Genomic DNA, 25,928 nt, shown 5'->3' with positions numbered 1-25,928 from the left:
AGGAAAACATTCAGTACTCTAATTATAATGTTTTGGGGTTTTTTTTTGTTGTTGTTGTTTTTTTGCAATTACTATTGAAATTTAAACAGCAGAAATCGAGCTTTTGTCCCCCAAACCAGTGTTACAACTAGTGTGAGGTACAAAGCAAGCACAAATAATTTACCTGAAAAAAAAAAACCAAAACAAAAAACAACAACAAAAAACCAAACCACGAAAGCACTTACAAGAAACGAAAACAAAAACAACACGCAGGCAGGAAGACTGGCATGTAACCCCATAGGAGGTTATTTCCAGCAGTGCATTTGCCCTTAACAAAGATGGTGGACGGAGTTGGCACATGCGCGTCAGTGCCTTTAGGGCGGGAACTTCCGGCGCGTTTTGCTGACGTTCCGGGCGTTGATTGGTTGCGATTCCACAGAGCGACAGAACCGGAAGCGCCGATGTAGCCAGTTCTCCACCGGTTTATTCCTTGGCGGCTTTTCTGTGCTCCGGTTTATCCTCGGAAGCTCTGCTTGGACGGTGACTGCCATGGGGGAAGGGGAGAAGTTTCACTACATCTACAGTTGTGACTTGGATATCAACGTGCAGCTGAAGATGTAAGAGACCGCTGGAAGCCGGGAGCCGGGCCGCTGGGCGGTTGGGACGGGCGGACTGGGGATCTGTCCGGGTGGGGAAGTCAGGGAGGATGGAAACCGGGACTGGGGACCGGCCGAGCGGGCTGTGGGCACAGAAAGTTTGAGGACTTGGCCTGAGAGAACTGCGGTGGGTACAGTGCAAGCCTTTTCAGTTACACGCTGGTGACAAACACCGAGAGCATTTGGGATGTCAGTCTTTTGAGGGATTATTACGGTTCCATTTTGTTTGTTTGTTTGCTTGCTTGCCGGTCCTGGGGCTTGAACTCAGGGTACGGGCACTGTCCTTGCACACACTTTCTGCCCCCAAAATAGTGCTCTACCGCTTGAGCCACCGGCTCTTTCTGTATATGTGAGATCCAGGAATGGAACCGAGGGCTTTGTGCATGCTAGGCAAGCGCTCTAACACGAGGCTACGCTCTAAGCCTACGAGTCCATTTTATACACGAAGAAATCAGGTCTTGGTGAAGCCCTTCTCTGGCCATTAATAAGTGAGAGATCCTTATTTCAGAACAGGTGGCGGGATTGGAGACTGTGGCAGAGAGAGAGGGGGGAAGGGGAGAGGGAGGGAGAGAGAGGGGGGAGGAAGGGAGAGAAGGAAGAGAGGAAAGTAGGCACAGCCAGATGTGGATGAACCCTTGGGGAGAATGTTTACAGCACTGAGGCAGTGGAGGCATGCATTGTTCTGGCCCTGTAGTTGAGAGGGAAAGGAAGAGAGGATGACATCCCTGGAGTAAAGTAATCCAGATAAGAGTAAAGAGCCTGGGCAGCATGTTTAAAGTGTAGGTTAAGAGCATGACATCTGGAAATGTGAATAACAGAATGAATATATTAGTAAGGAGCAGGAATAATCTTAAAAGAGAGTTGTATAGAAATGTTGTCATACCTGGGCTGGGAATGCGGCTTAGTGGTAGTGTTTGCCTAGCATGCATGAGCCCCGAGTTTGACTCCCAGTACCACATCCATAGACAAAGCTGGAAGTCATGCTGTAGCTCAAGTGGTACTGTGCTAGTCTTAAGCAAAAAGGAGATCTCAGCCTTCTGAGTAGCTAGCATCATAGGAGTGAGCCACCACGTGTGGCTAACATAAAGTTATTTTGATAGCTATAACCTTTTCTTAGTATTTATTGTTGCATATGTATTAAAAATGTGGAAAACTTTGTTTTTGTGTTTTCAGCGGAAGCTTGGAAGGAAAGAGAGAACAAAAGAGTTACAAAGCTGTCCTAGAAGATCCAATGTTGAAGTTTTCAGGGCTGTACCAGGAGACATGCTCTGATCTTTATGTTACTTGTCAAGTTTTTGCAGAAGGGAAACCCCTGGCCTTACCAGTAAGAACATCCTACAAGGCATTTAGTACAAGATGGAAGTAAGTTTGCTTTTTTTCTCCTTTCATATGGTTTATTACAGGGTGCTCTTCTATTTTCTGATGTTTCATGATGTTTCACTTGCTAATTACAGGAATAATTTAGTAGTGATAACAAAGATTTTTTTTTTAATTTTATGCTTACAGACATTGATAAGTTTTTATTAGCATACATTATCTATACAAAGGGATATATCATTCTGACTTTTCTACATATGTACTTTTCTAGCATATGTATATGCTAATCCACAACCTCCCACCCATGACTTTTCCCTAGACATTAGTTACTTTAAAGCAGCAACATAGTCAAAAAAAATAGTACATTTTCAATTAAAGTGGAGGGGAATATCTGGATTCAGCATATTGACATTTTGGTAACTATTCTACTTATTCACAACACAAATCAAAACAAAACCTCATGTGAAGCCGCGTGTGTGTGTGTGTGTGTGTGTGTGTGTGTGTGTGTATCCTGGGTCTTGAACTAGGCCTGGGCTTTGCCCTTGAGCTCTTCAGCTTAAGGTTACTGCCCTAAGTCTGGGCCTGGGTGTTATCCCTGAGCTCTACCACCCTACCCTTGAGCCAAGCCCCACTTCCACTTTTCTAGAAGTTAATTGGAGTAAGAGTCTCAGGTCCTTTTGTGCCCAGGCTGGCTTTGAACCTTGATCCTCAGATCTCAGCCTCTTGAGTAGCTAGGATTACAGGTGTGAGCCACCATGCCCTGCTTTGTGTTTTGTTTTGTTTTTCTTTACTTTATGTATTTTCATTTATGTGGTACTGAGAAATCAAACCCAGAGCTTCATGCATCCTAGGCAAGCAATCTTTCACTAAGCCACATTCCTTGCCACCTTTAAATTCTCTGAAGTAATTTGTACCCTTGAAACCAAAGACCTTCCACATGGGCTCAGTCTGGGGATCTGAAATCGAATCTCTAAAAGTAGATCTTTTACTGCCTGTTCAGATGTGATTTTTGTTATTGTCTTCCATGGGAAACCTTTTTCCCACTTAGATTTGTGACTCACTCATCAAGGTTCATCAGCAAAACATATTGAGATATAGGATAGTAAACATATTACCTTCCCCCCTCCCCCAGCCCAGAACAATATTCTGGTACTTTAATCTTTTGACATTTCTAGTTTGCTACACATTGTAGGAGACTTCCAATAGTCAGCCAGTATGTTTTATTCAGCATTTTGGTAGTCTTTGTGCCAAATATATTTGTTGTATGCTTCTAAGGAAGAAGCTTTTGCTCAGTGTTTATGAACTTGGTTATGAAGGATATACTACATGGACAGCCACTCTGCTTTAGAGCATACAGCCTTGTTTCTATCAGGTAGTGCCCTGTGAGGTCAGGAAAAGCTTTCTAGAGATTAAGAAACAAAACAAAAGTCAATTTTGGTGATGTGGCATGTGGCTACATAAAACTGTTTTAAGTTGGGCTTTGTTGGCTCATTCCTGCAATCCTAGGATATTCAGGAGGCTAAAATATTAGTACCATGGATCAAAGCCAGCCATTGGTGGAAAGCCCATGATACTCTTTATCTTCAATTAACCACCAGAACAGTAGAAATGGACCTGTGGCTTAAGTGATAAAGTACAAGCAAAAAAGCTCAGGAACAACACCCAGGTTCTAGTGCAAGACCCAGGACTGTCAAACACATACACACACCTCTATTTTAATACTATAATTTCTTTATAATCACTTTTTGTTTCAGAAAATTCTAGCTACCAAAGTAGAGAGAATAAGGAACCTCAAAGTCTTTATCATTTAGTTATATAAAATTTCCCATGCGTGATTACTAAGAGGCTGACATTTAAAAATTACTTTCTTCGCCTGTACTGGGGTTTGAGACCAGAACCTAGCATTTTTGCTTGACTGACACTCATCACTTGAGTTGCACCCCAGCCCTGCTTTTTGTTGCTTTTGGAGATGGAGTTTTCTAGACATATGTATCTGAGCTGGTTTGAACTGTGATTCTCCATATCTTAGCCTCATGATAGCTAGGATACTGAGTGTGAGCCTCTGGTGCCTAAGTTTATATTTTCTGAAAGTATAAAACTGCTCAATAGTACTTTAATGTGAAATAAATGTATATGGCATTTTGAAATTAAAAGTTCTAAGACAGAAGGTAGGTGAGCAAAATATCTTCTTTTGGGTAAGAAACTTAAGGATATGTTAAAAATAAAAAGTAGTTACAGATTTTGATTAATATGCTCTTTTAAGAAGTTGTGATATTTTTCCAAGTTATCAAAAAAAATGAGGTAAAAACTGCAGATAGCCATTGTTCTTTGTAAGTACTTTCTTAAAGTAAATATTCCATGAAAAAACTTCTGTATGTTTATATTGATATTATTTCCATAGCTGGAATGAATGGTTAAAACTGCCTGTGAAATACCCTGACCTGCCCAGGAATGCCCAAGTGGGCCTGACTATATGGGATGTGTATGGACCAGGAAAAGCAGTGCCTGTGGGAGGAACAACAGTTTCACTCTTTGGAAAATATGGGTGAGCTTTTCTATTTCTAGTTTGTGAGTATAGTCTATAACTTTCAGACTCGTTATTTATGCTGTCTGGTTCTCCATGTGAAAAGCATTTTGATTAATAGGATTTCATCCCCTCCCCTTTTTTTTTTGGAAAGGATTTGCCCCCCTCCCCCTTTTTTTTGCCAGTCCTGGGCTTGAGCTCAGGGCCTGAGCACTGTCCTTAGACTTTCTCAAGGCTAGAGCTCTACCACTTGAGCCTCAGCACCACTTCCAGCTTTTTTTTCTATGTATAAGGTACTGAGGAATTGAACCCGGGTCTTTGTGCATGCTAGGCAAGCACTCTACCACTAGGCCAAAATCCTGGCCCCTGGATTTGGCCACTTTTGAGACTGACTCTGACATAGATTTTCTAAAGGATATGGAAGTAGATTACTTAGATTACCATACAATTCCTGCCTTGTTTGAATGGTAATTTTCTGGTTGCTATACAAGAATTATTACCTTTTGGATTTAAAATTATTCTGTTGAATTTATCAGGGCTCTTTTTTTTTAATTGCCTATAAACTTCAACTTAGTAAGACCTTATGTTCAAGTTATTTAAGGATTGCTTCTGTTATGCTTTTTTCCTTTACATTTGATTCAGTGTAAAAGAAAATAAAACAAATGGCATGTAAGTATATAAATCCCAACACTGTTTATTATACTCTTTATTATTTATTTTTCCCCATCTGTTATAAAGTAACGTACTTAGTTCACCAGATATTGAGTCTAAGAGAGGCAAAATAGTTCCTCTCTTAGTACTGTAGTTAGGAAGCTAGGTATAGAAATAAATTGTTTCAAATTCTTATTTCTTTCCTTAAAATCTTTGTACTTTTAGACAAATTAATCTTATATTTCAGTTTTTCAACTATAAAATGAAATAACAATAATGAATCTTTAATAATGTTAGTTTTGAGGGCAGTACTATTCTTTAAAATGAGGGCCTCATGCTTAGCTTTTTGTTGTAGTTTTTTTATGTGACTTATATGTGCAATTCTAATTCTGCATATATCTGAATAAAAAGAAAAAAATTCTAACTTCTCATCCCAATAAAATTTGTCCTGCCTCTGACAGGACAAACTTGTCAAAATAAATTAGTAGTACTTACTCTATTTAAAAAAGTTTTTAACTCCCCCCAAATTACATAAAAGCAGTAGCAATAATTAGAGGTGTTAAAATGGACATTCACTCAGACTTTGAATCTTGGAAAGTGATATTCTTAACTATAACTATAAAATAGTTAATGCTATTGCTTCCCCTCTCCATTTTTTTTTTTTTTTCTGTTGATGATGGGGCTTGAACTCTAGGCCTAGATGTTGTCCCTGAGCTCTTCAGCTCAAGGCTACTACCCTACCCCTTGAGACACAGTGTCACTCCAGTTTTTCTAGTGGTTAATTGGAAAAAGAATCTCACGGACTTTAGTGCCCAGGCTGGCTAAAAACCTCAATCCTCAGAACTTAGCCTCCTGAGTCTCTAGGATTATAGGCATGAGCCACCATGCCTGCCACCCCTCCATTCTTTTAAAAAATTGCAATAAAGGTAATATACAGAGGGGTTACAGTTACATAAGTCAGATAAAGAGTACATTTCTTTCTGAAAGTTAATGCTTTTTCTACATGTCCTAAGTGCATCAGATCTTTGATATAAGTCAATGGAGTTGAATGTGAGACTGATTCTGTGAACATATCTCTTCAAACAGGTATCTCAGACTCGAGCCATTTGCTTAGTCATCAATTTTACAGTTCTACAAGAATTCTACAGAATATTTCTGTCCATTGCATATTCTTTGAACAGGGGCCTGCCTTGGCCCGGAAAACCTAGTTGTCCAGCCTGGGTGTACCCAGGTTTCTGGTGTAAGAATGTGATCTTCAGGGCCTTGAGGTGCTGTAGCATCATGCAGACATGTACTTTCCTCTGAGTCCCAGCCACTTCCATATCCAGGGAATAAAACATCGAGGGGTACAAAACATCCCGAGCCTTCTGGGTAATCTATGTAAGAAGCCTTACTTCATGTGCCACCACAACTTTCATGAGTTAGAGAAACATTGCTTGAGACCACAGTTTCTTCAGGTGTTTCTTACGCAATGAAATGATACCAGTTTCCCTTCATCTTTCTTCTAAGGGGTCCTGCTTTGCACTTGGTAGTTTGTAAAAGTGGCATTTAGAGCATCTATTACAGTATTTAGTTGTACAACATGCTAGTTGTATGACTAACAGCATGTTGCTATTGCAAATACCTGTTTTGTATGTATATGTGAGTCAGGGTGAACTGCTTTCAGGAACCTAATTAATAATTGAGAGTGATCTTTTAGGATAAGGCTAGAATAAGTTACGGTCTTAATTTGAACATCCAGCATGTAAAATTTCTAAGTAGCTTTCAAATAGATTAATCATAAGTTTGGATTGGCAAAGCACCTTAGAAAAGCGCCAGACTTCTCATGTGGATGTTTTTTTTTTTTTTTCCAAATGTGAATTCTGAAGGCAAGACAGTTGCTGCTAGAGCAGCTTGGCACTGCAAGTTGGAGCAGCAGCAGCAGCAGCTGGAGTTGGAGGAGAGCCTGCTACACTGTGTTTTTTGTCTTGTCTATTTAATTTCCCAAGTGGACATGGTGCTCTGCACATCTTCTGCCTTGCCACCTGGAGGCTGTGTAACTCTCTGCAGGGTTCCATTAGTGTCAAAACAAAGTTGCATGTTCACTTCATTGTCAAGGAGTCATTTGGCATGACTCCCACCCTTCACATTGTCTACCCCTGAAATCTCTTCTCCAGATCTATCCCAAGGCACTTAAATCATTTAGTAGACTGACTTCCTGCCAAATGGGCTTGTTGTTGGATTAGTTAAATTCAGCTATAATATTCATGACGGGGTGAGGAGGTAGAGAGAAGGAAGGGAAGCCTGCTGCTATTTCTGAAGACACATTTATTTAAAGGTTTTCATTTAAAGTAGTGTTACTTCCTCATTGTAGTTCCATGGAGATTGTTCTAAGACATCAGCTGGATGTTAAATCAATCTACTTGAAAGTGAACAAAAATAACTTTATTGAAGATACATTTTGTAATGTAACTTTTTGAAAAATGTCTAATGTAAAATTAAGAATTTGGCTTTTCTACAACCTGTTAACTTCATATCTTACAAATTGGGCTTATAAAGTAAACTTTTGAAAATGCTAGAGTTCTTTACTTTGTTTTCGACTTAAGAGATTCAGAATAGATCAGGACTTGAATCTTCTTGTGCCTCATGTACTTGTAGTAGTCTTTATAGTTTCCAGTCTAAGTGTTTGTATCATCACTACTTATGTATATTCCATATGCAGTGAAATGAAAATCTTGATAACCCTAGGCAAATCGTATTAGGCAGAACATTATTATATGATTAAAAGTTTATATTAATCTTTTACAATTAAGTAGACAATTTTGTAAAGACTAAAAATAATTCATATACTCAAAGTTCATATTACCAAAATGTGTCACTATCTTATATAGAAAACCTAAATACAGACTTGGGGAAATTCTTTCATATCCTGTGGCATACACATGTAGCTTATTACCATTGCAATTATCAGTGTATTCTTTAAGTATCTGCAGAGATGCTGTTTGAATAGAACTGATGCAGTCTGAAAGGCCTTACTCAAACACTTGTGAAATGAAAATACTCTATAAGGCAATCATCCCTATCTTACAGCTTATAAAGATAAACAGAGAACGATTCTATCGTTCCATACTTTAAAAATATCATTGTATAAAGTTCTGCGTGAGTTTATTCAACCTTTGCCCTATATCTCTTCGGTAGCCTTTCCAAGGTAACGTAAGAAACAAAGTGTATTCTTTCACTCTAAAACAGTCACCACATTTAGGTTGAGTCCTCACCATATTTTACATTTTTGACTTGCAGGTATGTTTATTGTTTATTTTGTTTTGGTTTTGTGCCAGTATTGGATTTTAAACTCAGTGCCTCTTTCTCTTGCTTTTTCCACTCAAGGCTGTCATTTTACCACTTGAGCCATACCCCCTCACTAGTTTTTTTGTTTTGTTATTGTTAATTTGAGATAATAATCTTATGGTCTTGGATTCTCTGGGCTATATTTGTATCTTTGTAGCCCACAAACTTCAGCTTTTTAAGTAGTTAGGATTACAAGCATGAGCCACCTGTGCCTGGTCCTATAATAACTTGCTTATAGAAAAGAAGGCAGGAAAAAATAAACCTGATAGTGAAAAAAAGATAATAGTGACTTATATTTACATTTTTTCTAGTGAATATTTATTCAAGTACATTTTATTTGAATTTATATTCAAATATTGATTACTAACTGAAATGATTTAATTTTTCCAGAAATCTTGTGAAATATAAATACTCTTAATCCTCTGTATACAAACACTCAGGTAGATTTTTGAAATGATGGATGTATGTTTTCTGTTACTTATCCTATGCTTCAAGTGTGTATAAAGACTTCTCTGTAGCAGTTTTGCTTACTCTGAAGAGAAAAGAATGGCACAAAAAAGACTACATGGAATCTAGTTATTTTGTTCATTGCTGTGCACTCAACTGGGGGCTAAAATCGTGACTGTGGAGACATCATATATTTCTTTCATTCAGTAGAATTACTGTTTTGAGGAATCTAAAATTTCCTACCACACACTGCATTTATATATATATGCATATATATATGTATGTGTATATATATATTTGTTTGTTTGTTTGTTTTGTTTTCTTGTAGAATGTTTCGGCAAGGAATGCATGATTTGAAAGTCTGGCCTAATGTAGAAGCAGATGGATCAGAGCCTACAAAAACTCCTGGCAGAACAAGCAGTACTCTCTCAGAAGATCAAATGAGTCGCCTTGCCAAGGTAAAAAATCAAATTAGACTGAAACAAGTAGAATTCTCCTAGTCATATCTGTAGTGTATCTATTATAACATAAAACATCAAGTTTTAATTTAAACATATAACTATTTAGTCATAGTTTTCTTGATACATAATTTAATAATTTTTTTAGTGTATTTATAGAATTCTCTCTTGCAAAGTGTACAGTTCATAGAGTTATATATATCATTACTATGTACTTTTTTTTTTTTTTTTTTTTTTTTGCCAGTCCTGGGCGTGGGCTCAGGGCTCGAGCACTATCCTTGGACTTTCTCTAGGCTAGCACTCTACCACTTGAGCCTCAGCACCACTTCTGGCTTTTTGCTATGTATGTGGTACCGAGGAATTGAACCCGGGTTTATCACTAGGCCAAACTCCCGGCCTACTTTTGTATTTTAATAACTCTAAAAGCAACCATGTCCTCATGAACAGTCACTTACCATTTCCCGTCTCTTCTTCTTTGTCGTTCACAACAATTGCTAATTTACTTGCTGTTACTATGAATTTGCCTGTTCGCGACATTACACCTAAATGGAGTCATATCTTATGGCCATTTGTCTGGAATTTAATAGGATTTGAAAATGTAGATCATTTTGTATTACACATCTATAAAAATACATATATTCTCATTAAAATATATAACATACAATTCAATATATACATATTATAAAACATTTTTTTTTTCTTGGTCTGGGGCTTGGAATTCTTTGAGCTTTTTTTCAAGGCTAGCACTCTACCACTTGAGCCACAGTTCCACTTTGGGCTTTTTCTGTTTATGTGGTACTGAGGAATGGAATCCAGTGCTTCATACATGCCAGGCAAGCACTCTACCACTAAGCAAGGCTTTTTTTTTTTTAAGTGTGCTAGGAACATTATTGTGACAGTTGGCTAAATGCATATGCTCCAGTCAAATTTACCCCATTTATTACTGTACTTTATCCATATTTCACCTTTTTAGAACAATTTTGACAAATTTCTGTGTCTCACTTTTAAGTGTAGTTTGATTTTTCTAAGCCTTGAATTGTTAGTAGAATCAGTTCATTTGTAATAGTGTGTTTGTGAGATATGAAAAAATATTAAGTTTCAGATTCTAGGGGATTGTCACCTATATAGAAGATAGAGAAGATCCTAAATTAGCTTTTGAGAGTTTCAGAGCTGTAGATAGAATTTAAGAGCCCCAAGATATAAAAAACTATGAAGTTAAAATAAGCTGTTCTTTTTCCTTTTCAATTATTTCAAATCAGTTGGACTTTGGTTTACATATTCTAATTTTTCCTAATTATTATTTTTTAATTATAATTAAAGAGTTACCATTTAACAAGACAGGTTATTAATACAATGGATCTTGGTCATTGTCACCTAACATTGTCACCCATCCCTCCCAGCCCATTCCTTTTCTCCACTTTACTTAATTTTGTAGGGTATACATTTAATTCACTTGCGTTCATTCTCTCTTCATTCATTTTATTTTATTTTTTTGCCAGTCCCAGGGCTTGAATTGAGGGCCCCTGCAGTGTCCTTGGGCTTTCTCAAGGCTAGAGCTCTACCACTTGAGCCACAGCACCATTTCAGGCTTTTTCTGTGTATGTGGTACCAAGGAATTAAAACTAGGTCTTTGTGCATACTAGGCAAGCACTCTACCACTAGGCCAAACTCCCTGGCCCTCATTTTACTTTTGATGAAGCTTTGAAACTAATTTTTTTCCTGTTATATTTTAAGCATCAGCATCATTAGTTTGAATTGAACTAAATTTTTTGAATGTAACACAGTGTTCTAATAAAATTTTCTTGTTTTTCTCTTTTGAATTTTGTTGTAGAGAAAAGATGTAACTTGATAATATGTTGATGATTGAAATAGTAACCTCTTAAGAAATGGATGGGTCGGGGCCGGGAGTTTGGCCTAGTGGTTAAAGTGCTTGCCTAGCATGCATGAAGACCCAGGTTCGATTCCTCGGTACCACATACATAGAAAAAAGCCGGAAGTGGTGCTGAGGCTCAAGTGGTAGAGCTCTAGACTTGAGAAAGTCCAAGGACAGTGCTCAGGCCCTAAGCTCAAGCACAGGACTGGCAAAAAAAAAAAAAAAAAAGAAATGGATGGGTTCATATTTGTTCTTTTATCCGTTTATATTAGAAATGAAGACATGCATTATCAGAGCTAAATCAGTTAGTGGGAAGAGGCCTTCTTAACACATTCTTGTTAATTATTAAAAATCCAATCTTTGGAATATTGCAATGTGATTCCTGTTTTTATCAAGAGATAGTTATTAAGATTATATTCTAATAGTATTGTGCATTTCAGTTGTAATATTATTTTATAAATCTTTGAAATGCAATACAAATTATCGAGGGTAGACATTTTGTAGTTTTTCTTGTGGTAATCGGAATTGAGTACTTTCCCACATTCTTTTATCTCTACTAGAATTGTACTTTTAACTTTAACTTTGAATGGATATTTCAACTCGCTATGCTTGCATTAGTGTTAACTTTTGTTCTATTTTTTCATTCTTTTGAGATTTTAGAACTTTTTAGATGCTTGCTGCTATAGATGAAGGTTTGACAAAATAAGAATAACATTTGGAAGCACTTTACGTTGCAGACAGAACTGACCCAGGAGTTAGAGTTTTAGCCATTAGCAACTCAGAGAAAATTACTTCTGAACTTATAAAATTAGAAGTTTAGTACATACAATTTATAAGGACTTATATAGCTCTTCTACAATTCTAAAATTAATGGTATAGTAAAGAATAGCAGTTGTTGACCTACTTAGATTTTATGGTTAACCGCCTCCATCTAGAACGAAAGTTTGGTCATTAACTTTGCATTTGGTATATTATGGGTTCTTATTCCTTTCCTTCCACAATATATAAGACTCAAGAAGTATACTGGGCTTCTTTAATGTAAGTGGTGTAACTGGGCTTTTGGATTTTTTTGTTTAATTAGTGCCTATGTCTTTATTTAACTGCTCAGGCACGCTTCTGAAATCCAATTCATTCTTCAACAAATTGTCCACTTGTGTTCGTTTAATACTAGAGAAATATTGTGATCTTAACTTACTAGTCTATCAGAAAGAATATATATTAGCACTTAAATGTTCTTATTTTAAAATTGTTTTCTTTTCGTTGTAAGGAAATTTGATCAGTTAAATTGTCACTTTTGTCCTGAAAATATTTTGCGATTGTCTTTGGTGTATTAAAGATTTTTATTTTTATTTTTTTTATTATTAAATTTTTTTTATTGTAATTAGTAAAAGGGTTACATGATATTGCCAGATAGAAGGTGCATTAATTCACATACATTGATACCCTTTCACATGTCTTGGTACCCATTTCCCTCCCCCCCACACCCCCCACCCGTCTTGGTTTATTAAAGATTTTTAAACTAGAACAAAAGAACTCATGTATTTAGTGCTTCTGTTTTCATACAAATAGCAGAGATTGTTGATGTAATGCCTATGTTTCTTAAACTACCATTAAAGAAAAGAAATGCATGTTTAAATTGATGAAGTTTAAGTGGTTAGAATGGAATACTTTATTTCTGTTATACTTTGATTTCCCAGCCAATGAATTTACTATGATTCTATTTAATTGTTGAGCAGGCAGTTGGTTTAGCACTAAAAAGGTATACATAAATCTTAATAATAGCAAAGCACAGTTGCTCTGCATCATACCCATGAGCCTAAATAAGTAGCTTAGTGACAATTTTCAAACTGCAATGTAAGAAAGTTTATTCAGTTATAGACTGCTTCAGTTTTGGTTGCCTAGGGATAATGGGGCTAGAGGACTGTGAAATGAAGATTAACTGCTTAAATAGCCTGTGAAAAGATGGTGTTAGATAATTATTAAGCAAAGAACTTCAGGCTGAACTTAATACTTTTACTCTGATTTATTCCTTAGCTATGAAAGTTGAATTCTAACTACAATATGAATTACTTAAGTTGAAAATCCTTCTTTCTAAGTTTAACATTTAAAAAAAGCCAAGCCTTTCTGGATGACTTTACTAGAATAAGCTGTCTAATGGTTTTACATTGTTTTATGAATGTGCCTAATTTTCTTTTGAAGGAAAAAAAAACTGGAGTACTTAGGTTTGGATTTCTTGGACTTTTGATGGAGAGTAGGAAGAAATGAATGTATTAAAATTATGATGGCTTTCTCTTGTTCTCTATTGTCTTTTCTTTCTCTAAGTTTCCCTAATTAGTTTTGGCTAGTCTTTCTGTTTCCATTGATTGATGAAAATATTAAGAGCCCAAACTTCCGGGGCATTGTCTTTGATCTAGACTTGTAGCTTGTGCTACAATTGACCACTTTGTTCACATCTACTCCATCTTTCACCTTGTTATAAGACATGGTTAGGATGCAGATGCATCCAGGGTTTTGAATGTGACTACCAAGCTTTAGTGTTTGATTTATATTTGAATCCATGTCTGTAGATATGAAGGAGAAGCAAGCTTCTCCATAGTCTTCTCATTTTAGCATCTCTGCTTTTGTGCCTTTGGAATGAGCTTGAATTTGTCAATTTGATTAAGAGGACACACTGAGAAAGTAACAAGCAGATGAAAAATGTTTTGCAGTATCAGCAAGAAAGCTGGATTTGAGAATGCTGAGGAGAATGTGAGGTGAACATTGCTGCCATGAACAGGTGGGAAAATGTGGTGCTCTCAGAGTGTCTGGTCTGGAATCCAGGGGCCTGATGAGGTTTATTGCAGCTGCAACTGCATTTATTTTATTTTGGTATTTAAGTTTATCTAGGAATAATGGTATTTTTGTGAATAGTACCCATTAAAGAGTGAAAAACAAAGACAAACCACTGTTTCCTTATCATCACAACATTTCTAGTTCAGTATTAGCTAAATAGGGCTCGATTTTGTTGAACAGTACACATAGTTTCTGTTACCAGTACTGCAGGAAACTATCAGCTTTACTAATTTTGATGGGTAAACACATCCCAGTGGACATACTGTTTATGTCTGCTCTCCAGGACACTGCTTTTCAAGCTGTCCTGGAAATACAGTCTCTTCATGAGATTGTTGATTTTATAGTGAGGAATGAAGGAAGTTTATTGTGTGATATACTTCTATCTTTTTTAAGTATTGCTATTTAAATTCAAAGCTTCAGCTTTGCTCTTTTTCCTCTGGTTATTTTTGAGACCATGTCTCACTAATTTCTTGGGATGAAATGGACCTTAATTTCTTTTATACAGTTTCTATCCAGGTAATCATAAATATGGAGTCTTGTGAATTTTTACCTTGACTAGCCAAAAGTAAATTCAAGAGTGATAAAGTAGAGGGAGGAGGGAGGAAGGGGGACGGGGGGGGGGGAAGAGAAAGGAAGAGGGAGAGGGAGAAAAAGAAGGGGGAAGGGAGGGAGGAAGGAAAGGGGAGAGGGAGAGGGAAAAAAAGAGAGAGCATGCGAGAGCCAGCAGAGCAAACCTGCTGTGGCTCAAGCTCCCTCCTTCTGCTTATTTTTCATTTGTGACCCTAACCTGCAATCTCGGCTGGCTTTCCCTCAAAATTATTCTACAGGCTAATCATCTCTTCAAACATCCGCATAGATATACCCAGAAGTGTGTTTTGTTATTCTTCTAGGTAGGCCTGAACTGCTATGTTATATAAATATGCTTCAGCAAGATTAGTCTTGGGCTATTATCACAGATTTTTTTTTTCCTCCTGAAACATTTCCTAACTGATGGAAGTATTTCATTCTGCGTAAACTATTTGTATAGTGTGATATATGATTATCTGCTTCTGTGGTGTCAAGGCAGAAAATGCCCAGGTGAACATAAAAACCACAAACTGATTCACTTAGGGAATTTGCCTGGCTCCAGTTTTTCCTGCTACAGAAATATCCACATCTAGCTGAGAGGGAAGCACATAGAAAGCCAGTGTCTATGTTCTTTCTATGTTGTTTTCTTTTACTGAATCACATACGTCCTTACTGTGTTGGACATATATTTTAGCTATGAATTTTAGCTACTGCCTGAGCCCTAATGAAACATTGAGCCTGTGGGTGTTTTTGGCATCCCTTGAATACTTAATGCAGTGGAGGTATTAACAGACACGATGTTAAACTATTCTTCCATACTTGAAATATATCCTGTGTGATCATAATATATTTTAATTAATTATCTAGTCTACCTAGCTGTTAATTTTATAAAATTTTATCTACAGTTATATAAAAATTGCTTCTGATATTCCCTTTTTTTTTTTCTTTTTTGTATGTCTTTTTTGTATGGCTGCCTCTGAGCACTTCAGCCCAAGGCTCTACCACTTGAGCCACAGAGCCACTTCCCATTTTTCTGGTGGTTAATCGGAGATAAGAGTCACACATACTTTCATGCCCAGGCTGGCTTTGAACTGTGGTATTCAGAACTAAGCCTCCTGAGTAGCTAGGATTACAGGAATGAGCCACCGGTGCCTGGCTTGTTGTTGTTGTTTTTTTCTTCTTATTTCTACTTTGTCATAGTCACTTTGATTCCACAGGCTTTGTAAGATCAGCTTATAAAAACCACCTGAATTTGAAATTCATAAAGTTCACATCTAGATAAATGCACATACTATATACATGTAGTGTTTGTATTTGAGTATTACATTTGCATTTTATCACACACTGAAATAGTTGAGATTTGACCATGTTTAGTTATGAGTATACCACACACAATTTCATTTCTTCAAAGAAAACACAAAGCTTTTATTTCTGAAATTTTTACAATCTAGAGAAAGTTAAATGGTGATTAATAAGGGCGTGATTAAACAGGTGATTCATGCCTGTAATTTTAGCTGCTTAGACAGCATAGGCAGAAAAGCCAAAGACACTCTCATCTTCAATTAAAACAAACAAAACCAAACCAAAACAAACGAAGGCTGGAAGTGAAGCCCCAGTACTATCACAAAGTAAAAAGAGCTGACATAGAAATTATTATATAAATGAAAACTCAGAATCCTGGCTGCAAAATTTATTCTGGACAAAAGTCTTATATTAATTTCTTTCCTCAGATATCACTGGCATTTTTCAACAACAGAATTGTGGTAATTGCTGAAATTATTCATTTCTATGAATAATTCCTATCTATGATACTATTGACCTTGCCCCCAAACTTCCTAGTGTATAAATAATTACAGGGAATAATTTTTAATATGTTAGTCTTATAAACTTGATTTGATTCTTTATTGTCAGAGATCTGGGGCTATCTAGTAAATACACTCAGGCTAAATGGCAACTCTATTTTTTATTATTTATTTACTACTTTGGATTGACTGTCAAAACTTTTAGGTTTGTCTCAAAACCAAGCACACTAAATTAATTCTTGGAGCTCTAAAACAGTATTGATTTATGTTCTAAAAAACAGTTACCTATCTTTATAGCTATAGTTTCTGTTAGAAAGTTGAAAGTAATATGTTTTAAAGCTAGAGTAATCTATGAAGAGTTTAGTTAAATGTAATTTTTATGAGGCAGATACTGCTCTTTCTGAATACTAAGATTTATGAGTTAAGTTTGAAAGTAAAATTGAAGAACTGTCATTAAATAGGAAGACGGAAGAAGCTAGAAGAAACTCTTTGCTTGTTAAGAATTAAATAGGTAGAAACTCTTAACTCATTTGTAGACCATTCATTGCTAAGTCTACATTATTCAATTAAATTTTTATGTACAACGGTACTTATTCTTTAGTTACAAGTGAGTGTGTAGTGTATGCTTATATATTTTTATGGACATGAGTATTATATATTTTAACCATACAAATCTAAGAGCCATAGAATCTCCCACAAATATATCAGCCCAATAATTTGTATATTATCTCATTTTAGGCTCAAGGATATGTTAGAGTTGAAAAGTTTATGTTGGGAATTTTAAGAAACTTTAGAAACAAAATACAACACAATGGAAGTAAAACACAGTCTTGTGTATGGTAATAACAAGCATTATTATCTAGTATAGCTATAGTCACCTTGGTTCTGTGAATTAGAAAAAAATTACATCTGTTGACAAACATAATAATTTTCTTTGCATGCTTTTTATGTGCCATAGGAAAGTAGAAAAAAAATCACAACTTTGTTAATTTTTTTCCTTGTGTACCTAGGGAAGTTTGCTTATAGTTGCCACAAAGTAAGTAACAGATATATCTATTATATAGATATTTATGTGACAGCATCTTTATCTTGTTATTGTCAAAGATCTCCTCCTCCCTTTTTTGGGGGGTGGGTGCAGGGTCGGTCCTGAGGCCTGAACTCTGGGCCTAGGCCTGAACTCTTCAGCCCAACGCTACCCCCCTACTCCTAGGCCTGGGCATTGTCCTGGAGCTCTTCATTTCAAGGCTGCCACCCTACCCCTGGAGCAACAGGGCCTGGGTACTGCCCCTGAATCTTCAGCTCCAGAATAACACTCTACCACTTGAGCCACAGAGCCACTTCCCGTTTTCTGGTGGTTAATTGGAGATAAGAGTCACACTTTCTTTAGTGCCCCTGCTGGCTCTGATCCTCAAATCTCAGCCTCCTGAGTAGCTAGGATTACAGGCATGAGCCACCACTCCATGGCTTTATTGTCAAAGATTCTTGAAGACTAAGCCAATAAATTGCCACATCTAAAAAACTAATTTATTCTGTTCATACTCACTAGAGTACCAGAATTGTCCCAGGTCTTTAGAGATACTTCTACAACTACAACACAGTTTGTAGAGGCTTGAAGATTTTACATAGTGTAAATATGCCATGGTTAATTTCAGCAGTTTCGTATGGTTGCACAACTAATTATGTACAATTAGACATTGTAATAAAGCATTGTCCATTTTCTATTGGTTTGTAGTAATGTGAGCTTATTCATAGCTGATTTATTTGATACTATTTCCAAAATATCACATAGTCAAGAAGTTTATCATTGCCTAAAGTCAAGATCAATTTGGGAGAATACCTTTTAATCTTATTTCATCTGTTGTATTCTCTTATAGGTTTTTTTTATCATACTATCAAAACTAATTATAACTGGGTATTGGTGGCTCATATCTGTAACCCTAGCTACTGAGGAGGCTGAGATCTGAGGATCACCGTTCAAAGCCAACCTGAGTAAGAAAGTCTATGAGATTCTTATCTCTAATTAACCTGCCAGAAAACCAGAAGTGGCTTTGTGGCTCAAGTGGTAGAATGCTATTCTTGAGCTGAAGAGCTCAGGAACAGCGCCCAGGCCCAGAGTTCAAGCCCCATGACCTACCAAAAAAGTCCTTTGAATTAATCTATCTTAATATATAAAATTAACCACCCTTTGGTAGCATTTGTGTAAGAGGTAGTATATCTTCTATTTGATAAATACATATTCATGTTTATTGTATCAATAAGTGGGTATTTCAATGGAAAGAAAACTATGAAGGGCATGCTATAAAGCAGAAGTCATTTCTTTTTTCTTTTTATTTTTTGGGTACTATATAGAGGGGTTACAATTACATTCACCAGGTAGTAGGTGCATTGCTTCTCACACATTGATACCCCTTCTAATGTTTTTGTCCCCATTTCCCTCCCTCCACCGCCTCCCAATCATCTTGTTTTCCCCCATTCTCTTTCTTATTTCAAATATACAAATAAACATAAAATACAATATACCAGGTAACAAAGTCAGATACAGTAACAATATGAGAATAACCAAAGGGCAAAAAAAGAGAAGAGAAAGTAGTACATTAAGAATAACAGTCACACAGGATAAAGCTCTTGTTTCCACATTCTGGATCTCCTTTCATATAGTCTCATTCTGTATGACCTTATGTACCTAGGTTTTGTTCTATTGTAAATCTCTGCTAAGAGAGCCCAAGGTTTCTATGCTTCCCTATCCAATTTCAAATAACCAATCAAACATATATACAATATATCATATAACAAGGTAACAATATGAGATAAGGAAGGGACAACAAAAAAGATGAGAGATAACGTAGTACATTAAGGACAACAATCACTCATTATACGGCTTTTGTTTCTACATCCTTGAGGTCCTTTCATTTAGCGTCATACTTTCTGGCCTTATGTATCTAGGTTTTGTTCTATTGTAAATCTCTGCTAGGAGAGCTCAAGGTTTCTACTGATTATGGCAAATGAGGGAAACCATTGAGCCTATGTTCCTTTGAGTCTGGCTTACTTCACTTAATATGATTTTTTTGTAAGTCTTTCCATTTCCTTACAAATGGGGCAATGTCATTCTTTCTGACAGCAGCATAGTATTCCATTGTGTATAAATACCACATCTTGTTGATCCACTCATCAACTGAGGGACATCAGGTTGGTTCCATATCTTTGCTATGGTAAATAGTGCTGCAATGAACATTGTTATGCTAGTGGCTTTAGTATGTCCTTTTTTCTGGACAATTGGGTAAATGCCAAGTAGTGGAATTGCTGGGTCATAGGGTAGGTCTATGTTTAGTCTTTTGAGGAATTGCCATACTGTTTTCCATAGTGGTTTAACGAGTTTGCTCTCCCACCAACAGTGTAGTAGTGATCCTTCCTGGCCACATCCCCTCCAGCATCTGTTGTTACTGGATTTCTTCATCCTGGCCATTCTACCTGGAGTGAGGTGGAATCAGAGTTGTTTTGATTTACATTTCTTTTATGGCCAGAGATATCAAGCATTTCTTCATGTGTCTATAGGCCAATATTACTTCTTCTTCAGAGAAGACTCTCTTTAAGTCTTTGGGACGATTGTTTCTTTGGAGATTAGTTTTGGAGTGATTCAGTTTTTTGAGCTGATGTTATATTTTAGATATGAGACCTTCGTTGTATGGTTAGTGAAGATCTTCTCCCACTCTGTAGGCTTTCTAGTTAATTTGCTAGCTATGTCCTTTGCCATACGAAGCTCTGCAGTCTAATGCAGTCCCACTTATACAGACTTTCTCTGATTTGTTGTGTTTCATGGTCCTTATTAATAAAGTTTCAACCTGTGCCAAGGAGGCTTAGTGTATCTCCTATTCCTTCTTGTAAGGTTTTCAATGTTTCTGCTTTTACTTGTGGGTCTTTTGATCATGACCATTCTAACTAGAGTGAGGTGGAGTCTCAAAGTTGCTTTGATTTGCTTTTCTTTTTTGACCAGAGATGTCAAGCATTTCTTCATGTGTCTGTAGGCCGTTCTTATTTCCTCTTCAGAGAAGTCTCTCTTTAAGTCTTTAGCCTACCTTTTAATGGGGTGGTTGTTTCTTTTAAGATTTGTTTTGGAGAGATTCAAGTTTTTGAGATATATTTTTGATATGAGGCCTTTGTCTGTTGTATGGTTAGTGAAGATCTTCTCCCACTCTGTGGGCTTTCTGTTTAACTTGCTAGCTATGCCCTTTGCCATACAGAAGCTCTGCAGTTTAATGCAATCTCATTTGTCCAAACTTTCTTTAATTTGTTGTTTCTGGGTCTTTATTAAGAACGTTTCTACCTGTGCAAGGAGACCTAGTGTATCACCTATTCTTGTAAAGTTTTCAGGGTATCTGCTTTTATCTCAAGGTCTTTGATCCATTTGAAATTAATCCTGGTTCAGGGTGATATAGAAGGATCCAGTGTTAGTTTTCTGTGCATGCTTAACCAATTCAAGCAGAAGTCATTTCTGTTTCCCTTTGAGTTCAAGAGTTCCTGTCTTCCAGTCTTATCTACTTATCTCCCACAATTCTTTGTAACAGAACAATGGTCATATATTTCAGTCCTTTTGTCTTTCTATTCTGGCTTGGTCATGATGATGAACCTCAAGAAAACTGATTCTCTGTAGTAGTATCTCATGCTAATATATGTTTTCCTTTCCTTCAATTTGAGTAGAAATTGATTTGTTTAGCAAATACTGAATAGTTCTCTGGTGCCATCGCAGATTATCTTTTCTGATGTGCTACAAACTGTTTTTGTTTTGTTTTGTTTTGTTTTGTTTTTTGCCAGTCCTGGGCTTGCTCTCAGGGCCTGAGCACTGCCCTTGGGCTTTCTCAAGGCTAGAACTCTACCACTTGAGCCTCAGCACCACTTCCAGCTTTTTTCTATGTATGTGGTACCGAGGAATCGAACCCGGGTCTTTGTGCATGCTAGGCAAGCACTCAACCACTAGGCCAAACTCCCGGCCTGGTTCTTCTACTTGGAAGGTAAAGTCTAATGATTAATGTCTTACACTATGAGTTTCTATTTATTGCAGGCTGTTATTGTTTTGATTGGTAGATATACCTTTAAGTAGTTACCATCTGAATGTCTCACACTTTTCACACTTTCTACCTGGCAGTAGAAAGAGGGCAAAGAACTTGCTTTTTTTTATTCAGGATTTCATGATGCTTTAGTTCCCCTACCCCTGGGTACATATTTTTAAGAATATAAGTAAACATGGAAGTGACATAGCGACACTATTTATACTAGCTGATAATTCAAAACCCAGGCATTGTTGGTGGCTTATGCCTATAATCATTCCTGCTCAAGAGGCTGAGATTTAAGTATTATGGTTCAAAGCCAGCTCAGGCAGAGAAGTCCACGAGGCTCTTATCTCTAAGTAAACTCCAAAATACTGGAAGTTGAGCTGAGTTTCCAGAGGGAGATTGCTAGGTTTGAGCACTAAAAGTTCAGAGATAATGCCCAGTTCCTGAGTTAAAGCCCCAAGACCAGCGCGCACACACACACACCCCACACACTTTCTCTCTCTAAATAAAGAAGTAAATAATAAAAAGAATAAAAAGAACAACCCTCTATGAACTGTGTGTTGTGATAGTCCAGAAAGTAGTTTTCAGAGATGACTATGTGACATACCTTTCCCCTGCTGTTCTCAGTCTACATTAAATGTGGCAACTTGGCCTACTTTTAGCCCTGTCCTTGGTAGTTTTTTAAACACCCACCGCTCTGAGGCATCTTTCTTAAGCATATAATTCTCTCTTTCCATTAAATCCTTTAGAACTTGATTAGTGCTCTTAGATGCTTTTTTGACATGTTGTTATTTGGTTCTTGGGGATTCTTTTTAGTTAAATAGCTTTCACAACCCCTTGCTGTTTAATTCTCGGAGAAGTTAGGGCTCAGTAATTATGCTATTATTTTTATGACAGTTGGTTTTTCTCTCCAACTCTGTATGACTTCTTTAGAATTCTTAAGAAACCTGTGTTCCTGAAGAAGAGTGAATGACATTTTTTACAGATTTCTTGACCTATCTTCTTCTTAGAATGGGCACCCTGGTGAAGATTATTTCTTTACAGGCAATTGGAAACAGATTGCACTACTTTTACTCTGCTGTTTAACAGAATGCTGATTTTCTCTTTAGAAAGATATGGGTCACAGATATTTCAGATCCAAAGTGAAATATAAATCACTGTTGGTAATAAAATAATATTTCAGCACTACTGTCTGTATTAAAAGTTCATTTTTGGACTTTTGTAGCTCATGGTATAAGTAGACACTGTGTAAGTATTGAAAACTACCCAGTTCTGCTGCATTATTACTAGCACCAAGCAGAAATAGTGAAATAGGCCATCCCCATTTGCAGTCCTACCTACTTGGGAGTCTGAGAATACTGGATTTAGGTCCAGGTTTAGCTCACATACAGACATACAAAAAGACAAGACTTTCTCAGTGAAGAATGGGCTGTAGTAATGTGTGTGTCAGTTATCTTAGCTACCTGGAACCGTACTATAGGTAACTCACATTCAAGTACACACTCAGGCACCAATCAAGACCCTATCTCAAAAAATAACAGCCAAATCAGGCCCAGTACAAGGACTGTGGTAAGAGTTCCCACTGAGCAAGCATGAAGCCCAGAGTTCAAACCTTGGTCCCGAAAGGAAATGAAGGAAAATAGCTAATGAAGAAATTAGAATAGCTTCTTATGTTCAGACTACTTGATAGCTTTATTAATTTTATTCAACTTTAATAAACATTTCAACTTCATAATTACTTTTTAGTCTTCTTTAAACTCTAAAAACAAAAGTTCTTATGGTTTAAAGTACCAAAAAGATAATCTAGTGGCTTGAATGCATTGATTTTGTTGGAGAAATGGAAATTAGTTTCAAGAAAAAGTTAGAGGCAGATCTATGAGTAATTGTAATAGCTAATTCTAGATTTTACCTATTGTTTGAATTCCAAAGAGCTAACTTTGCCAGTTACAAACTCCACACCATCGCCCTTTTGCATGAACAGTCAATTGTATCATGAACTTGAATCTTGATAATTAAGTGCTATGTATCTAGTTTACAAGTCTTTATAGAGTATGCATACCATAGGTTACTTAACTGATCCCTATCCCACTGTTGATGGCTAATCACATTTTTCTTAATTTTTCTGTTCTATACATAATGGTTACAAATGTGAGTTTCTCTAGAATACTTTAGACTTGTCCTCTATAGTGGCATTGGCATTAAAAACTGGATATTTATTATTTAAAAGAAGGCTGTACTTTTTTTTAAACATTGAAATGAGCCTCAAGCTTTTTATATGAAGTCACTGTTTTGATCTTGGAAATTCTTTGAGGTTGTGAGAAGCATTAAGAAAGCTACAGAATATTGATACTGAAGATTTTTATTTCTGTAAGACTGATAATTTGTCCAAGTGTTTGATGTCCCAGTAGTAGCACTGGTCATGACATAAGCAATGAAAAGGAAGACAACATGGATAAACTACTATGTAGGCTTGAGTATCCAGTTGTGCTTCATGCTTTCAATCTTTTTATTTTTTTATTTTTATTTTTTTGCCAGTCCTGGGCTTGGGCTTAGGACCTGAGCACTGTCCTTGGACTTTTTCAAGGCTAGAGCTCTACCACTGGAGCCTCAACACCACTTCCCAGCTTTTTTCTATGTATGTGGTGGTACCAAGGAATTGAACCCGGGTCTTTGTGCATGCTAAGCAAGCACTCTTTATCACTAGGCCAAACTCCCGGCTTCAGTTTGAATCTTTTTAACAGAGTTTTGTTATAAAAATATGCTGATATGTAACATAACATTTTCAGATTAAAAAGCTGTACCTAATTTGAGGACTTTGGAACTTCTCTTGAATTTTTTTTGGGTGGTTCTAAAACTTCAATATACTATTATAAACTTAAGTAACTAATGATAACATGTCATATAAGACCTCAGAAGACTCCCTATAGCCACCCAAATGTTCTGTTATCAGTGTTTCCTAAAATAAAAATGTGGACATACTCATTTCTTAGAGTATCAATTTGTAGGTTTTGGAGAGATGTTTCCCTGTCTATAACTGCCTTATTTCATGACATTTGTTTGATAAAAAGCAGGATGAAAAGAGAAAAAGTGGTTTATTAATATGATTCTTCTTATAATTTCTCCAGGAGAAAAAAACCCATGAGACAGACCGACCTTCCTTCCTTCCTTCCTTCCTTCCTTCTTTTCTTTTCTTTTCTTTTCTTTTCTTTTCTTTTCTTTTCTTTTCTTTTCTTTTCTTTTCTTTTCTTTCTTCTGTTGTGGGGTTTAAACTCTAGATCTGGGCACTGTCCTGGAGCTCTTGAGCTCAGTTCTAGCACTCTACTACTTGAGTCACAGTGGCACTTCAGGTTTTCTGCTGGTTAATTGGAGATGAGTCTCACAGACTTTCCTGCCTGGGCAGGTTTCAAAGCATGATCCTCAAGTCTTCGCCTCCTGAGTAGCTAGGATTACAGGTGTGAGCTGCCAGTGCCCAGTTTAGAAAACTACTTATGATGTCTGTTATGTGTAGGAGTATTTCAGATAAGAAATTGATATGACAGATTGATTATCCATAGACATTTAATTTACTTATTTTCCATAGAGGCTGTAGATAAATATTTGTATGTGAGTTGTATATGATTTTTAATTCACCAGTGTTTTAATTGCAGTTTTTCACTAGAGGTTACATGTGAAAATTCCTTTTTTTCCTTTTTAACTTTTTTAAAATTATATTTTCTTGTCTGGATAATGTATAGAGGGATTACAGTTACATTTGTCAGGTAGTGGGTATATTGCTTCTTGAACTTTGATATCCCATCTCATGTTTTTGTCCCATTTTTTTCTCCCTCCTCCCCTCCCAGTCATCTTGTTTTCCCCTTTTCCTTCCCTATTTCAAATCAACAAATAAGTATATATACAGTATATAGTATACAAATTCAGATACGGTAACCTCATTAGATTAACCATAAGTGGAAAAAAAAAGGAAAAAAAAACTTCACATAGCACAGAGTTAAACTTCTTGTTTCATTAACCTAGAGTTCATTTCGTTTAGTTTCATCCTGTATGACCATATGTACATAGGTTTTGAGCTATCATGATCCCCTCTATTTGGAGAAACTTAGATGTGCACGAATTATTACAAATGAGATGTAAAATTTTCTACTTATGGCATAATGTTGGTAACCAGAAGGTTTTGGGTTTTGAATTACAGGTTTTAGCTTTTCATATTAGGAGTACTTAATCTCTTTCATTCTTTTTTCTTTTTTTTTTTTTTTCTGTCAGATCTGTGCTAAGATTTTTTTTTCCTCCATTGTGGTTTTTTTTTTTTTTTTTTTTTTTGCAGCTCACCAAAGCTCATCGACAAGGACACATGGTGAAAGTAGACTGGCTGGACAGACTAACATTTAGGGAAATAGAAATGATAAATGAGGTGAGTTGTATCACTCATTTCTATTCCAAAATATTTTAT

General features: G+C 36.5%; 1 protein-coding gene across 1 annotated transcript in view; it reads left to right on the top strand.

The window, feature by feature from the left end:
- The first annotated feature begins 434 nt into the window (after nt 1-434).
- Nucleotides 435-25,928, top strand: part of Pik3c3 (phosphatidylinositol 3-kinase catalytic subunit type 3) — a 90,551-nt gene continuing 65,057 nt past the window's right edge. The window contains exons 1-5 of the mRNA XM_090353185.1: nt 435-596; nt 1,809-1,997; nt 4,354-4,497; nt 9,230-9,359; nt 25,803-25,889. Coding sequence (XP_090209311.1) covers nt 529-596; nt 1,809-1,997; nt 4,354-4,497; nt 9,230-9,359; nt 25,803-25,889 — 618 coding nt within the window. The 5' untranslated portion in view covers nt 435-528. The remainder of the gene's footprint in view (nt 597-1,808; nt 1,998-4,353; nt 4,498-9,229; nt 9,360-25,802; nt 25,890-25,928) is intronic.

The sequence above is a fragment of the Megascapheus bottae genome, chromosome 19 (genome assembly GCF_031878675.1).
Source record: "Megascapheus bottae isolate mThoBot1 chromosome 19, mThoBot2.hap1, whole genome shotgun sequence".
Classification (NCBI taxonomy): domain Eukaryota; kingdom Metazoa; phylum Chordata; class Mammalia; order Rodentia; family Geomyidae; genus Megascapheus; species Megascapheus bottae.
This window is presented reverse-complemented; position numbering and strand designations above follow the sequence as displayed.